The sequence below is a fragment of the Saccostrea echinata genome, unplaced genomic scaffold (assembly GCF_033153115.1).
Source record: "Saccostrea echinata isolate AGI-Se365-2 ecotype Australia unplaced genomic scaffold, CSIRO_AGI_Sech_v1 ptg000010l, whole genome shotgun sequence".
NCBI lineage: Eukaryota > Metazoa > Mollusca > Bivalvia > Ostreida > Ostreidae > Saccostrea > Saccostrea echinata.
This window is the reverse complement of record NW_026889759.1, coordinates 14,338,368-14,366,069: the sequence shown is the minus strand read 5'-3', so window position 1 is coordinate 14,366,069 and position 27,702 is coordinate 14,338,368. Positions and strand designations below refer to the sequence as shown.

General features: G+C 34.1%; 2 protein-coding genes across 4 annotated transcripts in view; both read left to right on the top strand.

The window, feature by feature from the left end:
- The first annotated feature begins 5,585 nt into the window (after positions 1 to 5,585).
- LOC133184464 (serine palmitoyltransferase 2-like) lies at positions 5,586 to 22,879 on the top strand. Of its 2 annotated transcripts, none has more exons than XM_061319557.1 (13): positions 5,586 to 5,900; positions 10,332 to 10,852; positions 11,300 to 11,454; positions 12,992 to 13,137; positions 13,692 to 13,816; positions 15,111 to 15,204; positions 15,818 to 15,923; positions 17,123 to 17,342; positions 18,032 to 18,158; positions 18,681 to 18,816; positions 19,069 to 19,198; positions 19,413 to 19,511; positions 19,775 to 22,879. In XM_061319557.1, exons 2-12 carry the CDS (start codon positions 10,361 to 10,363, stop codon positions 19,509 to 19,511), a joined length of 1,830 nt encoding a protein of 609 aa, XP_061175541.1. In that variant the 5' UTR covers positions 5,586 to 5,900; positions 10,332 to 10,360; the 3' UTR covers positions 19,775 to 22,879. The 2 variants fall into 2 exon arrangements, with proteins under 2 accessions (XP_061175541.1, XP_061175539.1); XM_061319555.1 differs by lacking the exon at positions 5,586 to 5,900 and adding an exon at positions 8,048 to 8,130.
- A 3,685-nt stretch (positions 22,880 to 26,564) lies between these two features.
- The window catches only part of LOC133184463 (serine/threonine-protein kinase 31-like), a 36,948-nt gene continuing 35,810 nt past the window's right edge, over positions 26,565 to 27,702 (top strand). For both annotated transcript variants that reach the window (XM_061319553.1, XM_061319554.1), the window contains exon 1: positions 26,565 to 26,684. In XM_061319553.1, coding sequence (XP_061175537.1) covers positions 26,610 to 26,684 — 75 coding nt within the window. In that variant the 5' untranslated portion in view covers positions 26,565 to 26,609. The remainder of the gene's footprint in view (positions 26,685 to 27,702) is intronic.

Sequence of the window (27,702 nt, the reverse complement as noted above, 5' to 3'; positions counted from 1 at the left end):
TTTTGAAGATTTTTTACTTATACAGTAAAACATGCTTATAGCGAACACGCTTATAATGAATTGACGCTTACAGAGAAGCGATTTTCATTCCACATGGCTTTAGAATATATTGTTAAACTTAATGGATTTTAGCAATTACACTTAAAACAAAGCAAAATCGTGCATCCCATGCACTTAGTTATAAGCGTCTTTTACTGTACATTCACATGATTACAAAACTTTGATCCCCTACTGTGGCCCCACCCTACCCCTGGTCATGATTTAGACAAAGTTGAATCTACACTAAGTAATGAAGTTTCACATGATTTTAAACTTTTCTGGCCCAAGAAGATTTTTGAAATACCATTAAATTTTCATTTATTCTTATCTCCCCTTAAAAGAAGGTTGGACTCTTCGTTTGAACAATTGTTTTACACAAGGAAGAATATCTTACATGAGAAATAACACTCTTGAACAGCCGGGTTAATATTCACAAATTTTAGGAGTTTTCAACATTTAAGACTATGCATACATAACTCCTTCCCCTTTTCCCCCTTCCCAGCCACCGGGTCCTTCTTTATATATACAAATTATTTATAAGTCGTTTTGATTATATAAAAAAAAAATTGTGAATAATACAAAAATGTACATTTACACAAAGTTTAATGGCGGGTCTCGGAATGATTTTCATTTTCTAATTCTAGGAAGGTGGGCTGACTCTAAGAGGGTGGGGGTCATGAATAAAATGTTAAGTAGATTATCACTGACACACTTTTAATGCAGGTTATATTGTGATCGTTTCCAGTTTCAGGGTGAGGACTTCAAAGGGTCATAAGTCATAACCTTTATACATTTAATGCATAATGACTCAAGGAACAATATTATATTGGTTAAGGGGAGAAGTTTTCAACCATTTTCAAGATATATGATCATTTGAAGTTTTAGGGGTTGGGAATGACCTTTGGGGGTCATGACCCATATATCCTATTTAGTATGTCATAATAAAAAGATGACTCAGGGGATTTTGCTTTAATGAAAGCTATTTTATTGTTTCCTGTTCCAAAGAGTGGGAATGACCCCGGGGACTTGCCTCAATGTATAATTTGCATGTGGCATTCCAATTTTCTTTGTCCCTTTTCAAACTATGCACCTAACCATTTTCATTTCTGATTAGTTTACCCTGTTCTATAACAAACTTCTAAAATAATATACTGTGAAATCACTAATTTTCGTGGGGTTAATTTTCGTTGTTTTTGATAAGAGAATATACAGAACTCAACTACTAAACAATTCTACATCCACGAAATCAAATCCCCACGAACCCATAGTTTTTTCTTCAAACCACGAAAATTTGACCCCATGAAAATATATGATTTTACAGTATTCATAATGTATTTACCGTCTGTCATAGGTAATTTAATTATAGAATGATAAATTAAATCCATCTAAAACACACACTATGAATATTCCTACTGGTAATAATGATGTATATATACCATTAGTCCGAAATATTTGACGTTTTCCAGGCTTTTTTCACGATTTTGATATTTCACGTGCCAGGAAAACGTCAGAACCGCCGCCATTACGAAAACTGGGAATTCACCGCCTCCAACAGGAGGCGGCATTCTCGGGTTGATTTTCGATACTTCCGAACTGAAATAGATGTCAAACTCACAACTTATCAATGGTACAATACTTTTAGTACTCACCAACATTGTTTTTGTGGTTCGTTTATAAAATATACAATCCAATGAATACATTTTATCTGGCTGTCGAGATTTGCTTTCATTTCGTGCATTATAAAATCTTGCAAGTCCTGTATCGAAATGTGGAGTGATGTTTCCTTTTCATCAATATTGGTGAGTACTAGAAGCATTGTGCTATTGTTAAATTTTAAGTTCGGCATTTAATTTCGGTTCGCAAGTATCGAAAATTAACTGCGGTTGAAGACGGCGAAATTTCCAGTTTTCGTAATGGCGCCTGTTCTGACGTTTTCCTGGCACGTGAAATATCAAAATCGTGAAAAAATCCTGGAAAACGTCAGATATTTCGGACTAATATACCATGTGTTATCCAATAATGATAACGCTAAAAATAGTGCTCCTAGTGTGACGTAATTCCAACGCTATGCGCAGGTCTAGAAATTTTCCAAGAGTGTACATTTGTAAAATTTATTTTATAATTACATACAATGTTTAATTTTTACATAAGTTTGTGTTATCTATTCCAAATACATGTAGGCTTATGACAGGAAAACAGGCGAATCATGGGTGGGAGTTGATTTTTGACAAAGTTGATCCCCAAAGAGGCCCATATGGGCTGCATGTTCACCTGAGCATTTTATGCTTGATTTAAATGTGTGCTTCTTCCCTGGTTACCAGAATTTGAAGGAGGAGACATTTAGAGGCAAACACCTTAGTGTGGGCATTACTGTCTAATGACAGCATCCAGTTTTCACTGTTGTGGTTGAAAACGACGATTTTTATTTTACAAAAACCTGGTTCCCAGAACTCCTAATACGTTTTAAACAGCAGCCATCTCATCTTTAGCAAGATGATTAGGAGTGATTTCTAGATGTGCAGTAAGGTTTCTGAATTTTCATTTTCACACTGGAGGAGGCCAAATGGGGGTCAAAAACGATGTTTTTCATTTTACAAAAACCTGGTTCCCAGAACTCCTCTGACATTTTACGCACTGGCCACTTCATTTCTTGCAAGATGTTTTAGGATGTAATGCAGATGTGCAATGTCTGTAAATTTTCATTTTCACCCTAGGGGCCATATGGGGATCGGGAAACGACGGTTTTTATTTTACAAAAATCTGGTTCCCAGAACTCCTCATACATTTTACAGAGTAGCCATTTCAACTTTTGCAAGATCGTTAGGAGTGTTCTATAGATGTGCAGTAAGGTTTCAAAATTTTCATTTTCATCCTGGGGCCAAAAGAGGGTCGGAAAAAAGCCGTTTTTCATTTCTCAATAACCCGGTTTACAGAACTCCTCATACATTTTTAGCAGTAGCCATTTCATCTTTTATAATATGATTGGAGGTGTTCTGCTGATGTGCAATTAGGTTTCAGAATTTTCATTTTCACTCTTGGGGTCAAAAGGGGTCGAAGAATGAAGTTTTCAACTTCCAATTTGGGCTGGGTTTCCCCCTTTTTTCTTTATAGAAAACTCCCTCTTAAAATCAGAAATGACTTCACCACGGCCTATAATGAAATATGAAAATAATAAACAGTAATCAAGCTCAAAAGTCTATTGAAACATTACAATTCGGGACTAGAGCAAACACGGACCTTTAAAGGCATCAGAGGTGGGGTCAGGTGCCATACAGGAGAAAACAACCCCTGTCGACCGGTAACACCCGCTGTGTGCTCCATGTCGTCGTGATCGCACAAACGAAAAAATCCGTAGGCAATTCAGTGTGTAAATAATGACTTAAAGGCAGAGATTTTAAGCACCTCCTTCAAAAATACCTGGTCTGTGTACCCCTGTCAATCAAATGCATTAAGGTGCATCATTGGGTGCTAGAACTTGATTGACATTTACTTACTAGTCCCTGTGTATACCCTGTTCACCTTGTTTGGCACTCGTGGTGACCTTCAAATTAACTTTTGATCCTTTGATATTTACCACACATGGTATAAACAATAGAAAAGCTGTATTATTATGGAATTTTTAACTTGATAGTTCATCTATTTCTTTTTCAAATAGGGCAAAATACATGCAAATAAGGAGTTCAACTAATTTATCATGACCTAATTCAATATTAAGAAAGCGTAATTGATTAAAATTTACGTGATACACTGTATTTATTTTAATTTATTTAGATCTAAGGGTAGATCATTCTAGCTTTATAAATACACCAGAATTAAAACTCTTTAGTGTGCTGTGTATAGAGGGTCCTAAATTTCTGTGCATAGTGTTCTTTTCATGCTCATGCAATATCATTTTCTTTTCTTTTTCAGTTTTGATCTTTGTACGTTTGTAGAGTTGGTAAGGTTGGCAAACTGCATTTTAGTATAAGCCCCCCCCCCCCTTATGTTTTCAGTGAGTTCAGAATCCTCTATTGAAAGTAATCACTGGAAGGATTTAGGATATACATACCATTCAGAGTTATCTTTCCTTCATCGCTGTCGTGGACTGCTCTTGTTAAAAAAAATGGACCAAATAAAGTAAATTATTATTATTATTATTGTATAAATGTATGATAGAAAAAGAGACCTATAATTACCATTAGAAAGTCGTGCTAATATACACTGTTTAATCATGGAAAGTATCAGAAACAATATACATGTACTAATAATTTAAATACATATATATTTAATCACTTTCTTTAATTTTTTTTTTTTTTGTGGAAATCAAAATGTAAACAATATGTCAAATTGTCCTGATGACGTGCTCAATTGCACTCTCCCCCTGATGTACAAATAGTTGCACAATTTATGAAATGGTAAAAAACGATTCCTCGATTAATTATTTTTTTTTAATGAACTGTACAAATCTTTCATGTATAATTCATGTCAATAGATTTTATCTACATTTATCACTTTATGAGAAAATGTACAATGAGTTAATATACATGTACTCGTAATGCTTATATAATATTATCTTAGTACGATAAATTTTTCTTTGGTCAGGGAGAGAAGCCGGTGAGCATGCTATTCTGTCCTATTAATGCCCAATGACCGCGGTAGCCAGTGTTTGTACAGTGTATATCCCTGTCAATAATTGTCCAGAATTCAGGATTCATTACGCAAGCATTGTGTACAGTTCTGCTCGTGACATTTCCTCACAATCGAGGTGGTAATTGTGTGCTGAGTAATATATTTACAAAACAAGGCGATTACCATCACGGTACTGCAAGAGTACCCAATTACCACCTGCGAACAATAAGCATAGACTCGGAGATATTCTGCGAAAAGAAGTTCTTTACCTAATCTTAGTATACATGTATTCAGAAGCTTGAAAAAAAAAACAGCTCAAAAATGTCACTTTGCATTAGGAATTTCGATTTACAAATGGAGAGTTTTTCCCTCTGTGTACGATTCACAGCTCGTAAGTGTATATCAAATTTATGGCTGAAAACAATAAACGAACAAAGTTTAACTCATGTGTAGTGCAGGACTGACAGCTAGGATTTGCAGAGAGCTTGGAATTAGTTGGCATTGAAATTTCCCCTCCCGTACCTAATTTCAAAATCAGCTGATTCGACTTCTTCTCAAACAGTTAAACTCTGTAACCCCCAGTGAAATTATTTATTCCGTGTCAAGCACTGCTATAGCTCTACAATTAGTTACGCATGTCTTGAATGAAAAGAAAAAACAAAACTTATAATATGCTTTGCATTAAATAAGCAGGAAACGCACACTTCATAAACAAAGATCGGAGGTACGAAAGGGAATTTTACAAAGTTATTTCATCTCAGATAATTAAACAGAAATGTTCAAAGTTAAGCTCTTCTTAAAATATTTTGACAAAGGTGAATGAGCTTTCTTATGCAATTTTAACCAACAGATCAAGAGGAGCCCGTGAAAGCATCTGTCTGGGTCAAAGGTCACTTACTATAATACAAGCAAAAGCGTGAAATGTGTTTGTTCATCGATTTTATGTAACATAAGTATAGATTTGTTAAATGATGAAGTTATGGTCCTGTCAAATATAGAAAATCGATCTACGTGGTGTAATCATTAACCAACCTGCTGTTGTGATTGTTTGACAAAATCGAGTAAAAGAGTTTCTTGTTACATGGTGTTATCATCCGTTCCCTCCAATCGCAGCATTCGGCAAGGCTCTATGAAATCAATAAGAGGAGTGACGAGTCTACCGCTTCGTTGGTGCATAGGAAGATTTAGTTGTCCGTAATGTGAACTGACCAAGGCACTCATCAACTATCAAGATATTTTGGAAACTCCAAAAGGTCAGTATGGACATTTGTATTATGTAAAGATCATATAAAGATCATAATTGATATGATATTGAAGTTTGAATTAAAAAAGAAAATCTCAGTTATCAAAGAATGTTTTAAACATGTTTTATTAGGGGGAGAGGGTAGCTCTTTTAAAATCATTTGTTGTTTCAGTGATAATTGCATCAACCATCTAATTAATTAAATAATCATATTTCGTCTTAGGTCCTCGCATCTGCAACACAAATGTTTATCGATCTGGAAAGATGATGTCAGTTATAAATGTCCAGTTCAGTGTTGAATGCAAAAAAGGCTAAAGTGCTCTTATAAAATCACTTATCGATATGAGAAAAATGTAGCCTCTTCGCAGTTTCTTAGGGTATAAAGTGTGTTCGAATACTGTAAAAATGTACTTGCCGTTTAGCTACTCCGTATTTCAATCATTGAATCCTCGAAATTAATTAACCTTTGATTTCAGATAATGTCATTTAATTATCGTTACAAGAAATCTTTTCCACGCTGTTCGAGGCAGATTTCTAACACAACCAAAAAGTTAACAGATGTAGCGGAGAAAGTCTGTACATAATTCAAAATTAAAACTGAAAATATACTTCAACTTTATTGTTCGTGGTGTAGTATAAGTATTGTCTTCAAGTCAGACAATTAACAGAATGGTCTCAGGGACCTATATGTACTAGTATACAAGTTCATACTTGTTCTGTAGTCGGCTCTTTTATTACATTCCATTATTTGGATTGTATATAGAGAACAACAATGAATGCAAGTTTCTAACTTTGGAAAATGTGTACGAGAGAGGCGGAGAGTTTGCATTGGAGTATTTTTTTTTATTTGAACAATTGAGCATTCTTTGTATCCTCAACCACACATCGCCTCCCACTGGACCTCAATTTCTCCTAAATCACTAAGATCCGGAAGTAATATAGGATGTCATTTATACCTAACTAAACCTAAAAAAAGTCGAAAAATCCCTAGCAAGTATAAATTATGTGGCGGGAAAAATATTTTATTGGTAATTGTATTATTTTTTTTTAATATTGGGTATGAATTTAAAAAAAATCCTTAATTAATGATAAGCTATTGTAAACCCAGAGCTTATTCCACGTTACTTGAGAACCCTCGCCACGTCTACCTCAATAGTTGAAAGGTATTAATAAAGTACATGTATGCCTAAATTTTTGTGTCAGTAATTAATTTAAATAGTTTATACTGATACATGACATCTATCTCCTTAAATTGCTGTCCTACACAGTAGCATAAAGGAAGTAATTTATATGAGAGTATGCGTGTGTCCGTGTCGTAAAGGAACATCCCCTTTTATAACGTTGGGACTGTTGGTGGATTATTATCATGAGAAGGTCATACAAGTTCAAACCTTTGTAGAGTACTAATATGTCATCTCTCTCTCTCTCTCTCTCTCTCTCTCTCTCTCTCTCTGAAGATCAAATTTTAAAGCTTACTTCATAATATACCCATCTATATTATTTAAAGTTGACAAAAATTAAATAATGTCAACTTTTTGCTACTAATTAAAGCTCCATTGTTGCCAATAATGCAGAATATTTTAAAGCCACCAACCAAAAGACCATAAATATTGTCTTTCTTTTGTTTTTATGTATCAAATCTGTAGGATTCTTCGTCATAGAAATTTTCTTAATTGCTGTACAGATATAGAAAATATACATATAGTGCTCTGTGTGAACTCTGATAATGGCATATTTAAATATAAAAAAAAAACTGATGTATTTAAAGGACATGTCGCCATGGCGTGATCATATAATTCCTCAATCAGCTGTAAACTGGTGTAAATTATAACCAGAGAAAATTGAAATAAAGTCCAAAGGGTCTGGTGTAAATTATAACCAGAGAAAATTGAAATAAAGTCCAAAGGGTCCATTAAACGAGCTGAAAATGTTTGCAGCATTAAATCATTCTTAATCATATGAATATTGTCCCATGGCCATTAAAGCTACTGTATTTTGGTTGAGTGATATAAGCAACGAACCACCCGATGGCGTGATTCTTTATGTACAGTATCAGTCTGGAGGCCATGTGACTATTGCATGTCTGTGTACTCAAGCATAAAATACACGTGAAATAGTACACAAACAATGAAAATGAAACATAGAAGACAGCGATAACGCTACGATCATATGTACCTTTCATTTGACTTTAATTAATCGTGCATGGATCATTTTGCTTTGCATTTTTGTACAGCTTTGAAGTAAGTTTAATATAATGATTATATATGTATATGCAGAATTTGCAGGAATATGATAAATGTATTTGTAGAATATGATTTACTCGCTATACTTAATGCGTTTATGAAAGCAGTTTATGAGTAATATCATTATAGCACAAAAGACAAAAGAACGGTTTTAAATGGTAGTAATCTCTATTCATTCGGATGACGAATACTCCAATTCGTTCTCATGTTACAAATCTGTTAATTAACGTATAACAAAATACAAAATTGAATTTGTGTGATGGAGAGGAATGTGTCGCTTTGTATTTGCAGTAAATGAAATGCATTTTTCCCGTCTGAAGTTAATTTTGAACGCAGTGACTCAGACAATCAGCTGATCTTGCACTTTTCTTTTATTGGGGCTCCAGATAGGGGTTCCCTTTGAATATACCAAAGTTTCCTTCGTTTTCAAAATAAATAAAGGAATTGATAATATTTTACAGATAAATCAGAAGAGTTCGCTGTAGGTTGCCATTTCTGTAAAAATACAGCCTGAAATTGTTAGAACTAATCGATAAACTGTGTGCTAGGAAAAAGAAAAAAAAGAATACAGACATAGAAATTTTTACATACATTAAAGTTATTTTCATTAGTTAAAAAAATGTCTTTATTCCAGGCTCGTAGGAAGCAATTTCAGTTGGGGGGGGGGGGGGGCACAGCCATACATTTCAGTTGACAGTTGAGGGGCACTACCAAAAATTTTCTGACAAGCAAAAAAAAAAAAGGGTCATCAACTACCACTGAAAAATTCCTTGACAAGCAAAAAAAAAAAAAAAAAAAAAAAAAAAAAAAAAAAAAAAAAAAGGTCATAAGACGTTTTTATTGAGGGGGCACAAGTATATAGTATCTATATTTACTATAGTAAACTATATATCGGCAAAATTATTGGGGAGGGGGCCCCCTGTTCCTACGAGCATGTATTATTTCTCTTTAATAAAATCGGGTTCGATATTTATGACGACATCATTACGTCATGAAAGAAAAATGACAGCTTTCGTTTCTCTGTTTCAACATTTAGTTCATCGAAGGTACGTTTGTTTGAGTAAAGACCACATAATTATGCATCGATATTCTCAAAGAGCCGTGCAGAGTATTAATCGATGAATGCGTAATTCATTACGCAAATCCGATTAAGAAACACGATAGGGTCATGCATTTAGAAACATTCCCTCGTTGTTGCACTAAATGACAATCAAAAAACCTTTAATTTTTCAAGATGGAGAATTGAATATTTGTGTCGACCTAATGTAGATACCTTTCTTTTTAATTGACTGAGTTTTGTCTTGAAAGAGGAACGCTTGTGTAATAAAATGTTTTACAACTAGATCTGACAATAGTTTTTATATATTGAAGAGGTTTTTTTTTCATTTGAGGACACCCCCCCCTTTTCCCTACCGAATGCTCTATTTCTATATTAATTATTTATATTGAAAATAAGAACACCCCACCCCCACGAAAACTTGAAAACTTTGCATCTTATTGATGAGTTTAAAATTAAGATTTGATTTTTTTAACGCAACATAATACACAGGAATCGAGTAGCTACTCCTATCTTTCTCATTATGGTTTCCTTAATTAGTGTGTGTGTTTTTTAATCCTTTATATAATTATATGACTATAAAGTTGTTCTCTTATATATATATATATATATATATATATATATATATATATATATATATATATATATATATATATATATATGAGACGATAGGCGAACTAAGCTAGACTTCTCAATAGAAACTTTTACATTCAATGTAGTTCATATTTCAGTATTTCATATCATTACGTTTGCCACACACAAGGTACAATGTAGTTGTCAGTGAGAAGGTTCATACTACATATATCTGTTATAAAAGCTTTACACAGAAAATAAATCCCTACAGCCTCAGCCTTGTCATCGCTGGGACATACAGAAAATTAATAGATTTGCTTCTCGTGCTTTCAATCGATAAGGTTAAGATTTCGACCCAGATTTATTTCAATTGTATGTACTAATGCTACAGATAGTAATAAATGGTACAGTTAGTTCATTATTCTTTTTAGAAAAATGGGCAGGCATTGTCTACATATAGCAGTGGATGTAGGCGGGGTCTGTCCACTTTTCTAAAGTACATGTATATAATAGGAAACTATTGCTTACAAAAAATTATTAAAATCATGGGATTTTGTTATATTTTCAGAGTAAGGAAGATCGAAAACTTATGGGAGGATGACAATCAAGGAAATATACAGCTCACGTGTTGAGGAAGATTTCCTCCCTACCCCCCAGACTTTACAGGCGCTGGACACTGCAGCATCAAAGAGAATGGCAGATATTCTCACCGAATCAACCTTCTCTGGTTCTATAACAGAGCAGACGACTCGTATTCCCTCGCTGACTTGTGAAAACGGAATCCTTCCTCAGAATAATGTATTGAAAACGAAACCAACAGTGACGACAAAACAACGTCAGAATGGACATCTTAGATCATTTTCAGGAACGCAGCATGGACGTTCAAATCAGAGAAAGGTTGACATGGACTTTCAGCATGACAAAAAATGGACGGCCAAATTTTACGAGTCATTTGAGGACCCGCCACTTTGGACTTCCATAATGACGTATATTAGTTTTCTAATACTCATTCTTGTCGGACATGTACGAGAGTTTCTGAAAAAGCTAGGAATTGGAAGAGTTAAAAACATATCGGAACCAAACATTCCGGTAAATCTCTCTTCTTCATGCTGTTTACTTATTATTTATTGGTGTATTTTGATATGCATGTACCGATCATGGCAAAAAATATGTACTTTTAAATATTGTTTAAATTTCCATTAATTTTGTTGTATCATTATTATTACTGTAATTATTTTTTTTTATAGAAAGGTAGAAGAAGCTGTATTATTTTTGTGTAGCTCGTAAACACAATTTAGAATTTATGAACATTACAAAGAAAATTTATTTAATCTGTTATCTTACTGAAAACCGATCAATTTGTCGTTTTAAACGACAAATTGACTGTTTCCAAACTCTCTAGGCCTGGAAGATTCTGCTGTTTGACTTAACATAAAATGGGATTTTTTATACTAATCTATGCACTTATTACATTTATGAAATTCAAATACAAGCGCGCCCGTTGCTATGTCATTGTACTCTGCTGTTTTCCCCTAGGGTTTTGTTCCCCTGTACCAGACCTGGGAGAGTTTTTATCACTGGTACATCTTCAGAAGAGGCAAGGATACACTATATCGGGCTATCTGCAGTGTCCCCGGAGCCGAGATGGACGTCATGGATCGCGTAACGGACGATCATTACTGGACATTCCGGTAATACTATTTCTGTACTGAGAGCTATACACGCAAATTGCCCCCTTCTCAAGTTTTTAGAATCTTTCTTTTATTTCATATACAGAGAAAATTATTTAAAGTAAATCATTGTACATGTATAAAGAAGAAGGGCGAACAAGCCAAGAAAAAATGCCTATGGTTCAACAAATAAGAAAGTGAAAATTAAATCTCAATTATGATACAATTTTCTTTGGCATTTCAGTTAACATTTATGTACATGTATACTTATATCGTAAAATCTCGATCTCACAAGTGTTAAAATTATTGGTGATATAGCATGCACATACCAAGGAGGGCCAATAGTTGAATCCACACTTTTCAAAAGTTATGTCCTTTGGCCGCCATGTTAGGGGAAAAACCCATAGAATCTTCACTGTAGCCTTTGTAATTTTCAGGTTTGTAACTTTGTTATTTGACTGGTAAAAAGTTTTGCATTTTGTGTACTGATTGCCCCAAGATGGGGCTACCCACGCATTGAAAGATAAAAAATTAAACACAGTGGTTTCAACAGAGCACGCCCAAATGTTTGGTAGCATAAAGAGGAGAAATGTTGATTCTTTCTCTTTTGACCTTTTGATTGACCCCGCAAAGGGACACAACTTTTGCAAAGTGTGGATTGGACTACAGAAATCATTTCCTCATACTATAACGCAATTTTTCTACATTTCTTATAAGTGAGTCTTCGCTTCATCTTTTTTTAAAAGCATATCTTCAAAGTATGTTTGAATATATATTTTATTTGCTTAACAAAAACATGGAGAAATGACCCACTCTGCATTAAAAATGCACCTTTATGACACAAAATTCGTATCTTTTCAAGAAATATTTGAAGTCGGGTTATTCAAGGGCCATATCACAAACAATTTGTTTGAAACAAGATTTAAATGCTACCCTTTATGAGCTGTGAGATGTATTGGTTACAGGGCTTAATAACCTTTGCATCCAGGTCCTGTAAAAGGACCCTGTTACTCAATTCCCCCAAAAATTCGGTAAAAATTCCCAAATGACACTTAGAAAAAATTGAATTTTGAGATTTTAATGATTCATAAAGATGTGAATATGGAATAAACCTTCAAAGAAACTCTTCATTCAACAGTAAATCTTAATAAAAGACACCAATATTTCCAAATTTGCCATTTTTCGATTAAAAAAATCACAAATGAAAGGGTACAGCACCCTCTACCAAAAAAAGGGTCATTAATCCATGGGTTAGCGTATCAATATCTAAGAAAGAAAATTGGGATTTATTCCGCAGAAAAGTTCTTTGTAATTATTTCATACTTTTCATTAATTAGAACTTTGCTCCATATGCTTAGTTCACATACTGAATTTGATTTCTATACATTTGAAGCTATAGACATTTTGCACGCCTTGTTCGCCAAACTTCTTCAAACAAATAGTGAGTTGTGTAATCTTCAGTAACATCCCGGAGAAAAAAAAGTCAAAAGTTTTGATTAATTGATGCAGTGCATACTGAGTATTACTCAATTAAGTATCAAGTAAATGTTTTTATTAGGTATACGGGAACCTGTACTAGAGCCATTAACTTTGGATCATACAATTACCTTGGATTTTCTCAAAATAGTGGACCATGTGCAGAGGCTGTAGAGAAGACAGTCAAAGAACTGGGGAATGCCATTTGCGCTAGCAGGCAAGAATTAGGTACTGCAGCTAATTTGCTAAAATAGTGAAAAAGATACATATTTTATTTTAATCATGAATTATTTTAGAACATGATTGCTACCATTCAGCTATTGCCCTTAAATTTTCCGCACTGTTTGATTTTTATTTTGAATACAAAATATTCCCTTAATAACGAACCTCAAAGTCAGGTGAGGAGAGAAACCTCGTGTATGTGAACTGAAAAGGGGTATATAGAGACAACTTCTGCCGCTTATATTTTCATTTTTTAAAGTTTTTTTTTATCAAAAGTCCAAAAACCCCTTTATTCCGTGATCGCTGTAACAAGTGTCGTGTATTCTTTTCAAAGCTGCAATGTAAAATAAGATGATGATACTAAATTGTTGTTTTTGATTTTTTTTCTTTTTGTGCTATTTTTATTCCTTGTAGGAACTGTATAATTACCAAATATAACTGAATTTTAATTGATCTGCTTCAACTGGACTGGAGATAAGAGTTCATTTCAATAATGCTTTTAAAATTTCACTAGGGTTCACAACTTTGGAAAGTTGAAATTGTATTTGATTTGTTCGCAGGCTATCTTCAAATTCACAAAGAACTGGACGAGCTTGTTGCAGATTATCTCGGTGTTGAGGCTGCCATTACCGTTCCAATGGGGTTTGCCACCAATTCTATGAACCTTCCAGCACTTGTGGGCAAGGTAAATAAATATTTACTGAAAAAACAGTGATAACATGTGTTATCATCATTTTGGACTTGCATCAACATCTTAATCTTTGTTTCTGTCCATTCACTAATGTTTACTCTTTTTTATTACCATCTGTGCAAGCAAAGGGAGAAAGTAGACATAAAACTAAAACTACTGTATGTTTCTCAGTCTCTCTATCTCCAATCTGCTGAGATATTTTATCATCTATTCATTCAAACAAAATAGTGCGCTGCCCTCCCCCCTTATAGACACAAAATGTTGGGCATGCATTCATGAAAAAATACAGAAACTTTATGTTTGAAAAAAGACATTTAGAACGTTCATTGCTATTGAAACATACTGTACATAATAAAAAAAAATTGTATAGGGTGCTACATGAACTAGTTTTTGAAAGCATAGTTTTATAGATATTTTAATTTTCTGTACGTTTTGTGGGAGAGAAGTTATATATAAATGGGCGCTTTCATGCCAATACAGACAGGCACTTGATTTACTACAGAGAGCCCTTTGGTGAATATATATAATGAGCTTAAAGGTCTAAGTATTTCATCTGACGTTGGCCACAATGCACGTATTCGTGTTCGTCTGCTGACGTCTTAATCTTGCCGTATCCAAGAAAAAACAAAAACTTTCCTTCCATTGAAACATTTTAATTAGAAAATTTATTGTGTTTTTTTTTCCAAACAGAAAGTAGAGATAATATAATACAATGATCCGACGACAGAATAATAGAATGTTACATTGCATGTATATCTTTCTGAGAAAAAATAAAGAATCTCTGTCCCATACCGAATTGAAAGCTTACAATGCTGAAAGCAGCTGCTGTCCATTAGAGGCAGTATATGACTGGTCTACCGATATCACAACAATTGACTTCGTGCATCATGTAATTTACAGCAATCAATAACCATATTATTGCTAGAGCACATGTCAGCTGTGGACGTGAAACTTCTCTTATTAAAAAAAGAAAAATTTCACATGTATATGATTAGTTTTTTGATGACGAACAAAATAATTTTATAGTGTGACTATTTTTGCTGACAATCAAATATTTTTCCTTAGTCATGGTGCCAAATGCGTCAGTATCATTTTTTTTTCATTAGTTTTCATTCATTTTCTCTAATTACATGGAATCTAGCTGGGTATGATTGGCTTGAGGGTTGTGTTTTTAGAATTATCCCATTTTACTCATTAATTACATTCATTATAAGAAAGCAAAGAAACCATTCTGCTGTCAACAGGATCCAATATATTTTCTAGTCTATTTCTGGCATTTTCTTAACAGGGCTGTCTAATCTTGAGTGATGAGCTGAACCACGCCTCTTTGATCCTGGGGTGTCGACTGTCTGGGGCTCAAATAAGGACCTTCAAACACAATTGTAAGATAAGTCTATTAATTTTCATTAAAAATGTTCTCTGTGCTTATTATATTTTTTAAGGAGTATTGACCCTCTGCTCTAAAATTCACAATTTTTTTTTAACTTCCCAACATTGATTTTCATCAAGAACTATAGCAGTAGATTCAGATGGAAAATACTATGAGGTATTATTTTTTTCCTGAAATTATTTTATGTTGGGCCATGATATGAAGAGTTTTTTTTAAGAGAAAAGGAAGAGCAAAAATTTATTATCACACCTTAATACTGAATGGACTATTCAAAAGGCTCCATTACTTAACTCTATTAAGACAAACTATGGAAAATGATTTTAATACTTGGAAAGTTACCTCTCTTTTCAGAGGGTCGGCCCCCTTATTTATCATTAAATTTAAACGTTTTTGTACCAAAGTGTACTTAATGAATATTTTGACAAGCTTGAAACTTACATTATTTCTTAATCTTCAATGTATGAATGTATTTTTATTGTAAAATTTAAACATACACTTTGATCCAATGAAATATGTATATAGCATACGCTGAAATAAATTCAAATACCTTGTTGACTTTTTCCAAAGGAAATGTCACCGAATTACTATTGAATATTGAATATCAGGCATGGAAGACTTAGAAAAGAAATTACGAGAAGCCATCATAAATCAAGAACCCAGAACTCATAGAACATGGAAAAAGATTCTCATAGTTGTTGAAGGAATTTACAGGTACTTATTTTAAAACTTTCTGGTTGTATTAGTTGCTACTTCAAAGAGAATCTTAGAAATGAAGGTATCACAATCAGCACTTTGATGAAGGCTAAATGATACGAAGTCGTCAAATGATTGGTATGATATTAACAAAAGTGCAATGAAAATTTATATAAAATGATAGGTATCGACCGGTTTTTCCGACACTTTTACTCCCAGCTTTGAACTTGAACTCTTGATCCAAACCATTTTTTCACGATATGCACAATTTTTCGTTTTTTTTCCATATACTGAGTATGCTAGATTGATCAAATTGTGATGAATTTGCGTGGTGATTTCCACAAATTATATAGATATGGTACCAGTTCTCGGAATCTTTTGCAAAAATTGACCTTTTCTCTGTTCACTTGTGAGGATAGGGAACTTTTTCATTATTTGGCAATTATTCTACATATAGAAAATTGTATTTGTATGTCCAGGTCGCGAACCCGTAGAATGTGATAGATACACATCTCATTTTGTTTTTATTAACGTATAGAACAGTTATTGTAATCTCGTACTGTAAATCTTTAATACAGTATAGATGTACTGGATGTCAGTAATTTGAAATTTACAAAACGAAAAATATCATCTACCAGAGCTGTTTATTTTTACCATTATTTATCCCCTTTTTTTGTTTTTAAATACGGATTACGGATTGACCTCCGAAAATTACGCTAATCTGTTATGCTCCGAATTTTAATTTTTTCTATGTCATATTGCCACTTAAGCAATAATAGAAATATACTTAAAAATCTTAATTACACTGATATATAGATATTTAGATTGTCATTTATGTATGATACATTCTGTCAAAACGGATATTAACGAAACAATAAAAAAAGATATTTTCTTTTAAAAGTTGATAATGTACATTAGAAAGTTAAAAAAACAACAACAATGTATTGCATTAAATTACGGATGAAAAGCTCAAATTAAGGAGAGAAACCATTGAAATTACTGAAATCTGCAGCAAAGGGTAAACGTAAACAGCTCTAATTTACTCCAAGTGTGAAAGGGGGGGGGGTTAAAGAAAATATACAATAACTTTCAAACTGTAAATTTTGTGATAACTGCCACCCAGTGAATTCAAAAAATTATTGTATGATAATCTACGTATTCGAATTACATGCTGTTTAAGTGTACGAGCTACGAATTAATTCTCTCTTTATATGTAGCATGGAAGGCTCCATAGTAAAATTACCAGATGTGGTTAGATTAAAAAAGAAGTACAAAGCTTACGTTTATTTGGATGAGGCCCACAGTATAGGTGCTATTGGATCGCACGGAAAAGGCGTGGTGGATTATTTTGGAATGAATCCCAAAGACATTGATATTATGATGGGAACGTTTACAAAGAGTTTTGGTGCTGTCGGGGGTTATATAGGCGGATCTAAGGTATTTATGATTGGATATTAACAACATTCATTAGGTATCAATTTGTTTTGTCGAACTATTAACATAAATTGAACAAATTTAACAAAATGGAAATGACCTCTAGGTACAAGTAAATTAATCAGGCATCATTTAGACGATTTAGTCAGCTTTATGCAATTATAGACATCCGGAATACGTAATTCCCATAAAAAGACATTAAGTTGTCTGGTTGCAAGATCATGTTCGTAAATTCCAATATGCAAATAAAAATCCAGTGACTTCAGATTTTCTCCTTGCGTGTTAAGCTTTTTCATTTGTGAACATTGTCTGCGTCAGCATTGCAATCCCAGTGCTACACAGTATTAATCAAAGTGATTTTTGCCGCTGAATCTTTTCCAAACAATCAGCATCCAAGAATTGAAGAAGTAATAAATTTTCGGAATTATATTAGCTTGTGGAAATAGAAGAAAATGCTGCAAAATCAAGCGATCAATATGTCTCGGACTATCCGGCTAGTTATAATACATGTATTTTGTTTCGTTGTAGCAGCGGTTAAGCTAGACGACAGAATAGGCTCCCAATTATCTGGTGTTTATTCAAAGAAACTCACAAATTAATTTCACTTGTAAATCAAAATCGAGAGAGAGAAAGAGAGAGAGAGAGAGAGATCTGTGAAAAACTTTAAAATAAGATGTAAAATCTTATTTCAGCAATTGATAAACCATCTTCGTCTACGTTCACATTCCGCCATTTACTCCAGTACTGTGGCGCCCAGCATCGTTCAGCAGATTATTTCCTCCATGAACATCATACTGGGCCGTGATAACACCAGAGATGGTAATGCAGTGTTCTTTTTTCTTTGTGAAGTAATAGCAGCTATTTAAGGACTTATTCCTTTTTGACGATTACATTCTAATTCAATACTGTCTTTTTGCGGAAGAGAAATACACTGAAGGGTTTTTGTATACTATATACATGTATATAGGAAACATGAGTAATGATGATTATCTGTCTCATTTTTTTCTATTTTTGAAGCTGGAACACAAAAATATAGGATAGTGAAGATGTAACTGGAAACGTGAACGTCCACAAATTATATACAATTAAATTATTTCCCCCAAGATGCATAAAATTACAAGTTTGTTTTCTGTTTTCCATTAGAGTGCTTAGTGAAATAAACCAGGTAATTAAGGGTTCCAATATGGTGTAGAGAGCACAAGCATATTTTCTATTTCAATCAAACCTTCTAGTCCCCCCCCCCCCCCCGTTATCTTGTATTGAAAAGACATTACTTTTTTTTTTAGAAAGCAAGCTTTGAACCTCTCCAAGCTTTTATACACTTTTTATTCCTTTTGGTAGGCATTAAAAGAATAAATCAACTAAAATGGAATACAAGATATTTCCGACGGCGACTGCAAGAAATGGGTTTCATAGTATACGGGAACAAAGATTCGCCTGTGGTTCCTATGGTTACGTTCTCGCCAGCCAAAGTTGTGTGAGTTTCCATGGATTTCTAAAAATAACAGTATATGTTGCCAGTAATTAAACGACTGTCCTTGTGCAATCAATGGCCAACTTAGAACGAAAAAAAAACACAAATTGATTTATTCTCTTCAGAGCGTAAAAGTCTGAAGTGTTGTAATCATGTTTATTTCGTTTTTAAAAAAAACAAAGTTTACATCCTTTTAAAAAATTTAAAATGCTTTGTGAAACAAAATTTTATACAAGATATAATCTTTTAATACAGGTACTTTTCGCGGTACTGTCTGGAACATGGTATAGGGGTTACCGTTGCTGCGTTTCCTGCTGTGCCGTTGGAGAAGAGTCGTATACGATTCTGTTTATCTGCATCTCATACCAAAGAAATGTTAGATAAGGTCATTAAAAAGAAGATAAAATTTAAGGGATATGTACGATTTCACTGTCGCCACTGAAATAATTCTGGTCTCGGCACCAATGAAATACATGTACATAATAACTTGATGCTGTTTTGTGTGCTATAAATTTGAGTTTATAACAACTGGCGACTGTTTGATAAATTGGGAAAAAATCTTTGAAAATTACATTATGGGTATAATAATTCAATTTCAGGTACTGCAAATGACTGACATGTTGGGAGACTTGCTAGGCTTGAAAATTTCCAGGAAGGGACCAGCAATCTATGATGATGCAGATAACGAGAGTGACTAGGTGATATAACTAAAAATACTAATCTAATTTTCAAAATTCTGCCAGAAACGTGTTTTTGTTTTGTTTTGTTTTTGTTTTATTTCAAATATCTTACCTTCTTCAAATATGATGACAGAGCATTATTTCTGAAATCTTAATTTAAATATCAGAGGCGTATTGTAGTTTTTGAAAATTAAATGTTTTCCAGTTTTGAAAAAAAACAAACTTTAAATGTACAGTTTGTCAATTATTTTAAATTAGTATTATCAATCTTCTGATTTCAGATTTCAGAAAAGTAAAATGGTGGAAGTTGTGAACGTCGTTAAATGTTAGAGAAGACTATGCACTCGATTAATTGTATTCAGTTATGGCATAAGAGTGCTTTTGTTTCTTTAATACTCATTTTCCTCATTATATTATCACCTGGTTTGGTCTGGGAGGCATGTAATGGGGACATTTAAGTTCTAGTCAAATTACATAACAACGAATTGATTTTGTTCGTTTTTGTTTTATGAGAGAACAGGAGTGGATGAGTATAATTTTGTGCTTCTCAGAGGTTTTTGACAAATACACTGTAAATGACATTGATTAATAAGAATGGACATTTATACTTAATAAACACATATTTAATAGAAAAGTAGTAAAGAATGAGCAATGATGTATTCAGATAGATAGACTTCTGAATATTAATGAGTTGAATCAAGAAAGGAATTTGAATATTTAAATGAGTTAAGTAGTTAATGTACTTATTACATGTATTAGATTTCACAATATATATGATTTACTACTGAAACTTCTTCCCAAGTAAAGGAGTCATAATAGTTACAACAACGTTTACAAGTGTGTAAATCTAGCTGTGATTGATTCATTATTTGTTGTGAACCAAAAATTATTGTTTGATTTTGTGATATAATTGATAACATGTACCAAACTTTTCCTATGTTCAACTGCATCTTTGCATATTATTTTAACATGTTAACGAGAAATAGATAAAGTATGTAATGTATGCAGATTCTACATCGGTTCAATGAGACTCAATGAAGTACTTCTTAAATGTGTGTCTTTAATTTTAGATTTTGATGTAAACGAAGGGAAACAACGTGACTTTGATCTTAGATTCAGCACCTTTCCCCTCTTCTGATTTGCATGGGGACCAATTGCACGTTTTAAAATAAACAATTAACCTTTTAATTGATAGATAGGTATATATATTAAACTAATTTTGATAATATGATGGGTAAGAAAGACCTTTTCGGGTAGATGATATACAAGCAGTTTACACCTATATCAAAGTGCAGTATTGACAACATTTAACATGTATGTGTATGATTTTAATGATTTTTTTATTTATGTATACTATGTATTAACCAAAGACTGTAAGCTATGGAAATTTCTTAAAATATGAAGAATGATTCTGGAAATTACATCTTCAGTATGACACAGGTTAATATAGAAGGCCCTTTGCTTAAAATTCACCATCTCATCATTAGAAATGACAAAGACAACGAACAAAAGTGAAAAAAAGCTTGATAGGCCAGAAGACATTAAAAATCTGCTTTGACTGAAGGAAAAGATGAAAAATAGTTGATTGTAGCTACTCTGATCAACGATGTCATCAATCAAAAAATAGAATCTCAGTGGGGGTTTTCATTAGCCTAACTTTAAACTCTAAAGTTCGTTCTTTAGAATCGTATAAATTAAGTTGCATAGCAAAAACTCAAATATAGCCCAAAAAAATTATACTTCTGTAATTTTTTAGATAAAGTTTCTGGTTCCACAGACTTTCTGTACAATTTTCAATCTAGCTTCTCGAGTCTATTGTAAACGTACATCTTTTCCTTATTTGATGCAGCAACCATGCTACAATGTTTTTGTTTTTTTTAATGATATTTTAATATGTCTGTAGTTTTAAACTCGTTTGAATTGTGTTTGAAATAACGGAATACTTGTTAAAAATTGATACATGAATTCTCCTGAAGAAAAAGAAGGGGGGGGGGGGGCTTAGGTGTAGAGAGACCGAAAGCATTTTTGAATCTAGAATGACTGAGAAAATTTTGAATAAAGAATTCTAAATACTTTGATTTTATACATACAATTAAATTAAAAAATCGTTTTTATAAGCTCACCTGAGCTAAAGGTTCGTGAACTTTTTTGATCAAAATGTGTCCATTGCATTGTGTTGTTGTCATCGTCGTAAACTTTTTACAATTTCATCTTCATCTCCAGAACTACAGGGCGAATTTCAACCAAACTTGCCACAGAAGATCCTTGGGTATAAAGAATTCAAGTTTGTTCAAATGAAGGGTCACACTCTTTTTCCAAGGGGAGACAATTAAGAAAAAGTAAAAAAAAAATTGTGGGGTCATTTATAAATCTTCTCAAGAACCACTATGCCAGAAAAGATATAACTTTTGTGAAAGCTTCCTGGCATAGTGTAGATTTAAGTTTGTTCAGATCATGACCCCCGGGGGTAGGGTAGTGCTACAATGGACGATCAAAGTTTTACATGGTATGAAGAGGGAAAATCTTTAAAAATCTTTTCAAGAATAGGAAAGCCATGCTTGATCACATTTACATCGAAGCATCCCTAGATAGTGTAGATTCAAGTTTGTTCAAATCATGACCCCAGGGGTAGGGTGGGGCTACAATAAGCAGTCAAAGTTTTACATGGGTATATATAGGGGAAAAAACTTTAAAAATCTTCTCAAGAACAACACAGCCAGGATCAGTCATATTTAAAAGGTAACATCATCATGTAGTGTAGATTTAAGTTTGTTCAAATCATCAACCATGGGGATAGGGTTTATACATAAAAATATATTGGGAAGATCTGTAAAAATCTTCTGAAGAAGAACAGCAAAGTCATGATCAGTCATATTTATACGGAATTAGCCACAGGTAGTGCATATTCAGTTTGTTCAAATAATTATCCCCCCCCCCCCCCCCACCGGAATAGGGTTGGGCCACAATGGACAATCAAAGTTTTACATAGGAATACATAGAAAAATCTCTTTCCCAGTAACAGCAAAGTCACCATTAGTCATATTTTTATGGAAGCATCCTCAAATAGAGTAGATTCAAGATTGTTCAACCATTACCACTGAGGGTAGGGTGAGGCTTCAATGGGCGATCATTTTTAAATGGAAATATTTAAGAAAAAGAATCGGCTGATGAAGTACAACAAGGGCCCTGGCTACTCAGGTGAGCGTTGTGGCCTATGAGTCTATTGTATTCTCTACACAAGTGCATCGCATTCTTTATTATTAATTTTATTCTAGAGTTAAATTATTCGACTATGGTTCTTATAACAATTGTTTTGTATTCTGTGCTTTGCTGTCACATTTTATCGAATAAAATTATATATTTCAACCATTTCAGAAAAGTCGCAATGGTTTGTTCTTGTTTTTTTATATGAACGTTATATAGGTTCCAGTTTTTAGATTAACTGATACACGGTAATTGGAGGTGTTAGTTTACCTTCCAAGATTCAAGTGATACTAGAGTTTGCATGAAAACGTTATGTAAGATTTATATAGGATTATTTTACATATTCATTTAATGTAGAAAACACAAAAAGCTGTTTTAACTGCAAAAACTATTTCAACCAAAAGTCTAAATAATTCTTTCTTCGAATTTGAAATTTTAAGTTGGAACCGCCTCAAATTGAAGACATGTTAACAGGATTTGAGTGTAAATACATGTACCTGGAAATACATATATACATGTAAGACCCTGTAAAATCAACCGAACACAAAACCATTTGACTCGAATGATAAGATGTTTCAAAGCAGTTTATTTATATTTGATCTAGCTTCAGTTGATCTGTAGCTCACTAGTCAGAATAAACTGGGATTGACGAGCAGGAGTTGGAGTTCCTTGAAATCAGGAAGTGTGTATTTATTGTACACACGGACAGAATGCGCTCCAGAATTTTAACTTTAACTTCCATCTCAATGCGTTACAAAACGTGTGTTCGTAGCATTTGTTCCACCAAAAACTGTTCTTCATAGCTCCCTGACCCTGTGAGGACTAAAGAACAAGGCTGTAGCAACGTTTCGAAAAGTGGGTTGATGAGGGGGCCTCAAAACGAAATTGAAGAGCCTAGGAAATAAAAACATAAACTGCCCGAATTCAAAAATCCTATTTCGCAAGGGGGGGGGGGGGGTCTTTAACCTTTGATACATTTTTTTTCAAATGCTGGAATTTGCCAGTGTTTGAACTTACAGCACGAAAGAGTGAGGTGGGGAGCAACCAACATTTAAATTTAAATTTCCATATTAAAACTACAGCAAAAGACTATACATGTACTCAGACACCCCCCCCCCGGCCTTACAGTGTATAATTAAACGTCCATTGTGGGTGGTTTGACAATTCGTGAAACAATAGCTTACAGAGACATTAGAGAGGCTGGATTTCCAGTGAGACATTTTCACAACATTTAATGATTTCCTGTTGAAGTGCTTGAAGACAAAAGGCGTTAATCAACTCTTATTGTCAGTAAAAATGTCGCTCCAAAATTGATACCCCGTGGTTCACATCACAAAAAGCCAATGTTTGTGCCTGCACAGAATTAAGAAGAGTGTGTCTCTTTAGATGATGCAGAAGAAGAAAGTGTTAAGTAATTTATGAGGCAGTATGAAGCATGCATTTTAATATCCCTGTATAAAAATATACATTGCACACTTCTGGGTATTTTTATGCAGTCAGAGCTCTACAGTAGGCCCGTAGCCCCCCCTTTTTTTTTTAGTTTAGAACAGTCTTGTTGTTAATTTAGTATAGACAATTTTTTAAGGTCCAAAGAACACTTGACCTTCCCTACTTTTTGTTTTAGAATGTTGAAATTCTCTCATAGTATCATATTTAAAAAAAAAAGTTTGGTCTAACTTGTTAGAGCTATATCACTCACCCACCCACGAGAAAGTATTTTGAGTATCGGCAGTTACATCCTCACAATGTCAAGGTTTAGTGATTTTGAAACTCCACACAGATGCGGCAGTTAAGGTTCTTTTTTGAAGTTAACAAATATTTTTGTCCCCCCTTCCGCTCCCACTTTAAAAAACGAGCGTGCGATCTGCAGATCTAAAATAAACTTAAAAAAATTGATTCTCCCTGAAGTACTGAATTTGTAATCAATAATTTACTAAGTCCTCTTCATGCCTATAGCACATAAGGCCGGAATTTTCTTTTCTGCTCGAGGACGCGGACGTTCCAACGGCTAACTCTGCATAGCTCTTTAGGGTGGAGGATGTCCTCTACCTGGATGTCATTTTTTCCTCCTGGGTTTGATTGCCATCCATAATGTGTTCAGTTTCTTGAGTAGTTTCCATCCTTCCCATGTTACTATTTTCCTCGGCTTTGGTTCATATATTAGAATTTTTTTTACACGTTAGAGTTGCTAACCTTTAGCAAAACTCCCGGACTCGAAGGACCAGTGGTTTTCTGTCAGATTTCCCTTCCCTTAGTCACAGGTTCCGGTTATCTAAAGGCGCCGGACACTCGCCTTTTGACACTGTCAAGCACGTAGATCGTTTTTGGAAGGGGGGGGGGGGGCAAAAAGAAAAAATGCCAACTTACCTGAAAAAAAAACTTTGACAAGCAAGTAAATAAATATACTAGAAAATAAAAATTAGAATCTGTCAAGACTAGAAAATCCTATTCGAGGAAGGGGGTTAGGGTCCAGCTTTTTCCACAAGCAAGTTTTACAAATACATTAACTTTTAACTATACTGCAACAAAAAGAGGGAGGGGGTCCCTGACTCTACGTGTCTGACTGCCACTCAGCTGCAGTAGCAATTGTAAGGTCACTGACCTCAAGGAGGAGGTAACTTGCTGGCAGAACCTATTGAAAACGGTGGGCATTAACTCGAATTTTTGTTGGTGAATCTCCGTGACCAACATGGGCGTCGGAACCGGGGGGCTTGGGGTGGGGTGGGGTGGGGATGGGGGCTTAGCCCCACTTTTTTTTAGTTTGCAAAGATAGACATAATATAAGCATTGAAAATTGGGTGTTACCCCCCCTCCCCAAGCGTTTGTTGTTTTTGTTGTTGGTTTAGCCCCTTCCCCAATTTTAATTTGCTTCCGACGCCTATGATCAGAGAAACACCCTTAGGCCCTCACCAGCATTTCACTCCTTATTATTAGACCAAGACAGGCCCGTAGAACGGGGGGCTTTTTCTGAGTATAGTATTTTGTTATGGTAAAATTTTCTTTATATGCTTCACACTTTTTGTTCTGGCAGTCAATTAGTTTTTTTTATTACATGTATTATATTTTTAAATATTTTTATTATTATATTTTTGTATATTTTATTTTTTGGCTCGTCAGACTATTTTGAGAAGCTGGCCCCATCACTTTTTTGGTCAGTTTAGGTTTTTTTTTCTCTCTCTTTTTTTTTTTTTTTTTTTTTTAATGCTTGTCAGATTTTTGGGGGAAGTTGGCCCCCACTCCCAACTTTTAAAACCGTTGCAACGGGCCTGCAAGATACATTGTTTGAACACATGATTTGCATGCATTTTTTTATTATATAAGTATGTAAATGTAGTTTGTGCTCAGTAACACTTGTTGTCTTTTAACAATTTTCCCGTGGAGTAAATAGCTGGTACCCCAAGTTGAAGATGAAGCAGAATGCGGATACCCCCCCCCCCTCCCCGGCCCTTTTGAGAAAATAATTAAGAATGTGATTTTTTTTTTAATCGTATTTCTCGGACATAAAAAAGAGAGAAGAAGGATTTGTTTAAAATTGCGAATTTCAGAGATTTTCGATTTTTATTATGATCATTGTATTTAGACAGACATAGAAAAACACACAATACAAAAAAATACACCACCATCCTGAAACGGAGCTCCTATGGTTATAAGGGGTCCATATTTTATGAGGGCGTTCGTATTTTCTAGGGGGTGTCCAAGGTAATCTTTTTCGTACTTTATTACTTGTATACAAATTAAAAAAGAAAAATCCCAGAGTGTCCGGATCCCGACCCCCCCCCCCACACACACCCTCTCCCGCTAGATCCGCGCATAGGTTTCCACCCTTAACATTGAATTACTGTCCCTGCCCTTAGGGGGCGCTCTTTCGCGGGTTTTGTTTGAACCACGTGCTCGAGCTACATTGCAAAAAAGATGGCATCTTCATCTGGAAAGAAGGTGCAGACTTACGACGTATTTGTTGGTAATTTGCCTCTGGATGCAGACGAAGTATGTATTTTAGCTATTGAATCATGGAACATTTAATGCATCATTCGTTAGGGTATGTTAACATTCGGTGTTTTAAGAGGTTGCGTTTGACAGATCCCGCGTCGGTAAGCATTTGGAAAACGCTCGATCTTGGGCGATGAAAAAAATATGCTGAGAAGTAGAGTGTCAAACAAAACTATAACACAGCATGTTGACAAGACATTGTACATGATGCATAGAAACAAAATAATTAGTATTTATCCATATTGACTAAGTGCAGAAGCATATTTCGAATTTCCTCAGTTTATGGCTAAGCCCACAAAAGAAAGACTTACTTGTTGAGAAACGGATTGATTATTTTTACTGACAGTTCAGTTCTTTGTTTAAAGTAGGTTTCATCAGTTATACTATATAATACCATAATTGCATTAATATTTATTTCATTTATTTATGCTTTGGCACAGCTAGCCCACCAAATGGTTGTCTAACCCAATGTTTGGTGGACACATATCACTGATCATATGGTGATCATTTCTATTTGCATCCACATTTTATGAAACCAAATGCCCATTTGAACAGGTTTTTTGGAAATTTACTGAACAAATACCTCGTACAAGTTAAAAGTTTGGTTGATTTTCCAGGTGGAATTACTGCAGACCAATGTAAAATCAATACCTGTAATATAACAGTTGATAACCATGGTGCTTGTTATTCAAGAAATCAAAATGTTTCTTTTGTCTAGTTGGATAATTTTCCTATCTTATCCTTTGGTTTCACTGTTTTGAAGTTTAACATCAAGCACTCTTTTGATCTTGATCATTTAAATATTGACCTATAAAAATTTTGTTAAACACAAGCTCCTCATTCCTCATACCTTATTAAATTGTATACCTCCTTCTACCATATTGATATATTGGGCTTTATTGCAATAATATTCATTTGTTCTAAATTTCAGTGTAAAATTTATTTCTTATTAGTCTCCTTACTAGTGAAACAGGCTAGCACTATAGATAGTTTTTGATAGACATGATTTTAGGAA

Coding starts and splice junctions, on each gene's coding strand:
- LOC133184464 (XM_061319557.1), top strand. CDS start 10,361: ATGACAATCAAGGAAATATACAGCTCACGTGTTGAGGAAGATTTCCTC. Junction 15,205..15,817: donor AAGGACCTTCAAACACAATT/GTAAGATAAGTC, acceptor ATTGAATATCAG/GCATGGAAGACTTAGAAAAG. Junction 15,924..17,122: donor GTTGTTGAAGGAATTTACAG/GTACTTATTTTA, acceptor CTTTATATGTAG/CATGGAAGGCTCCATAGTAA.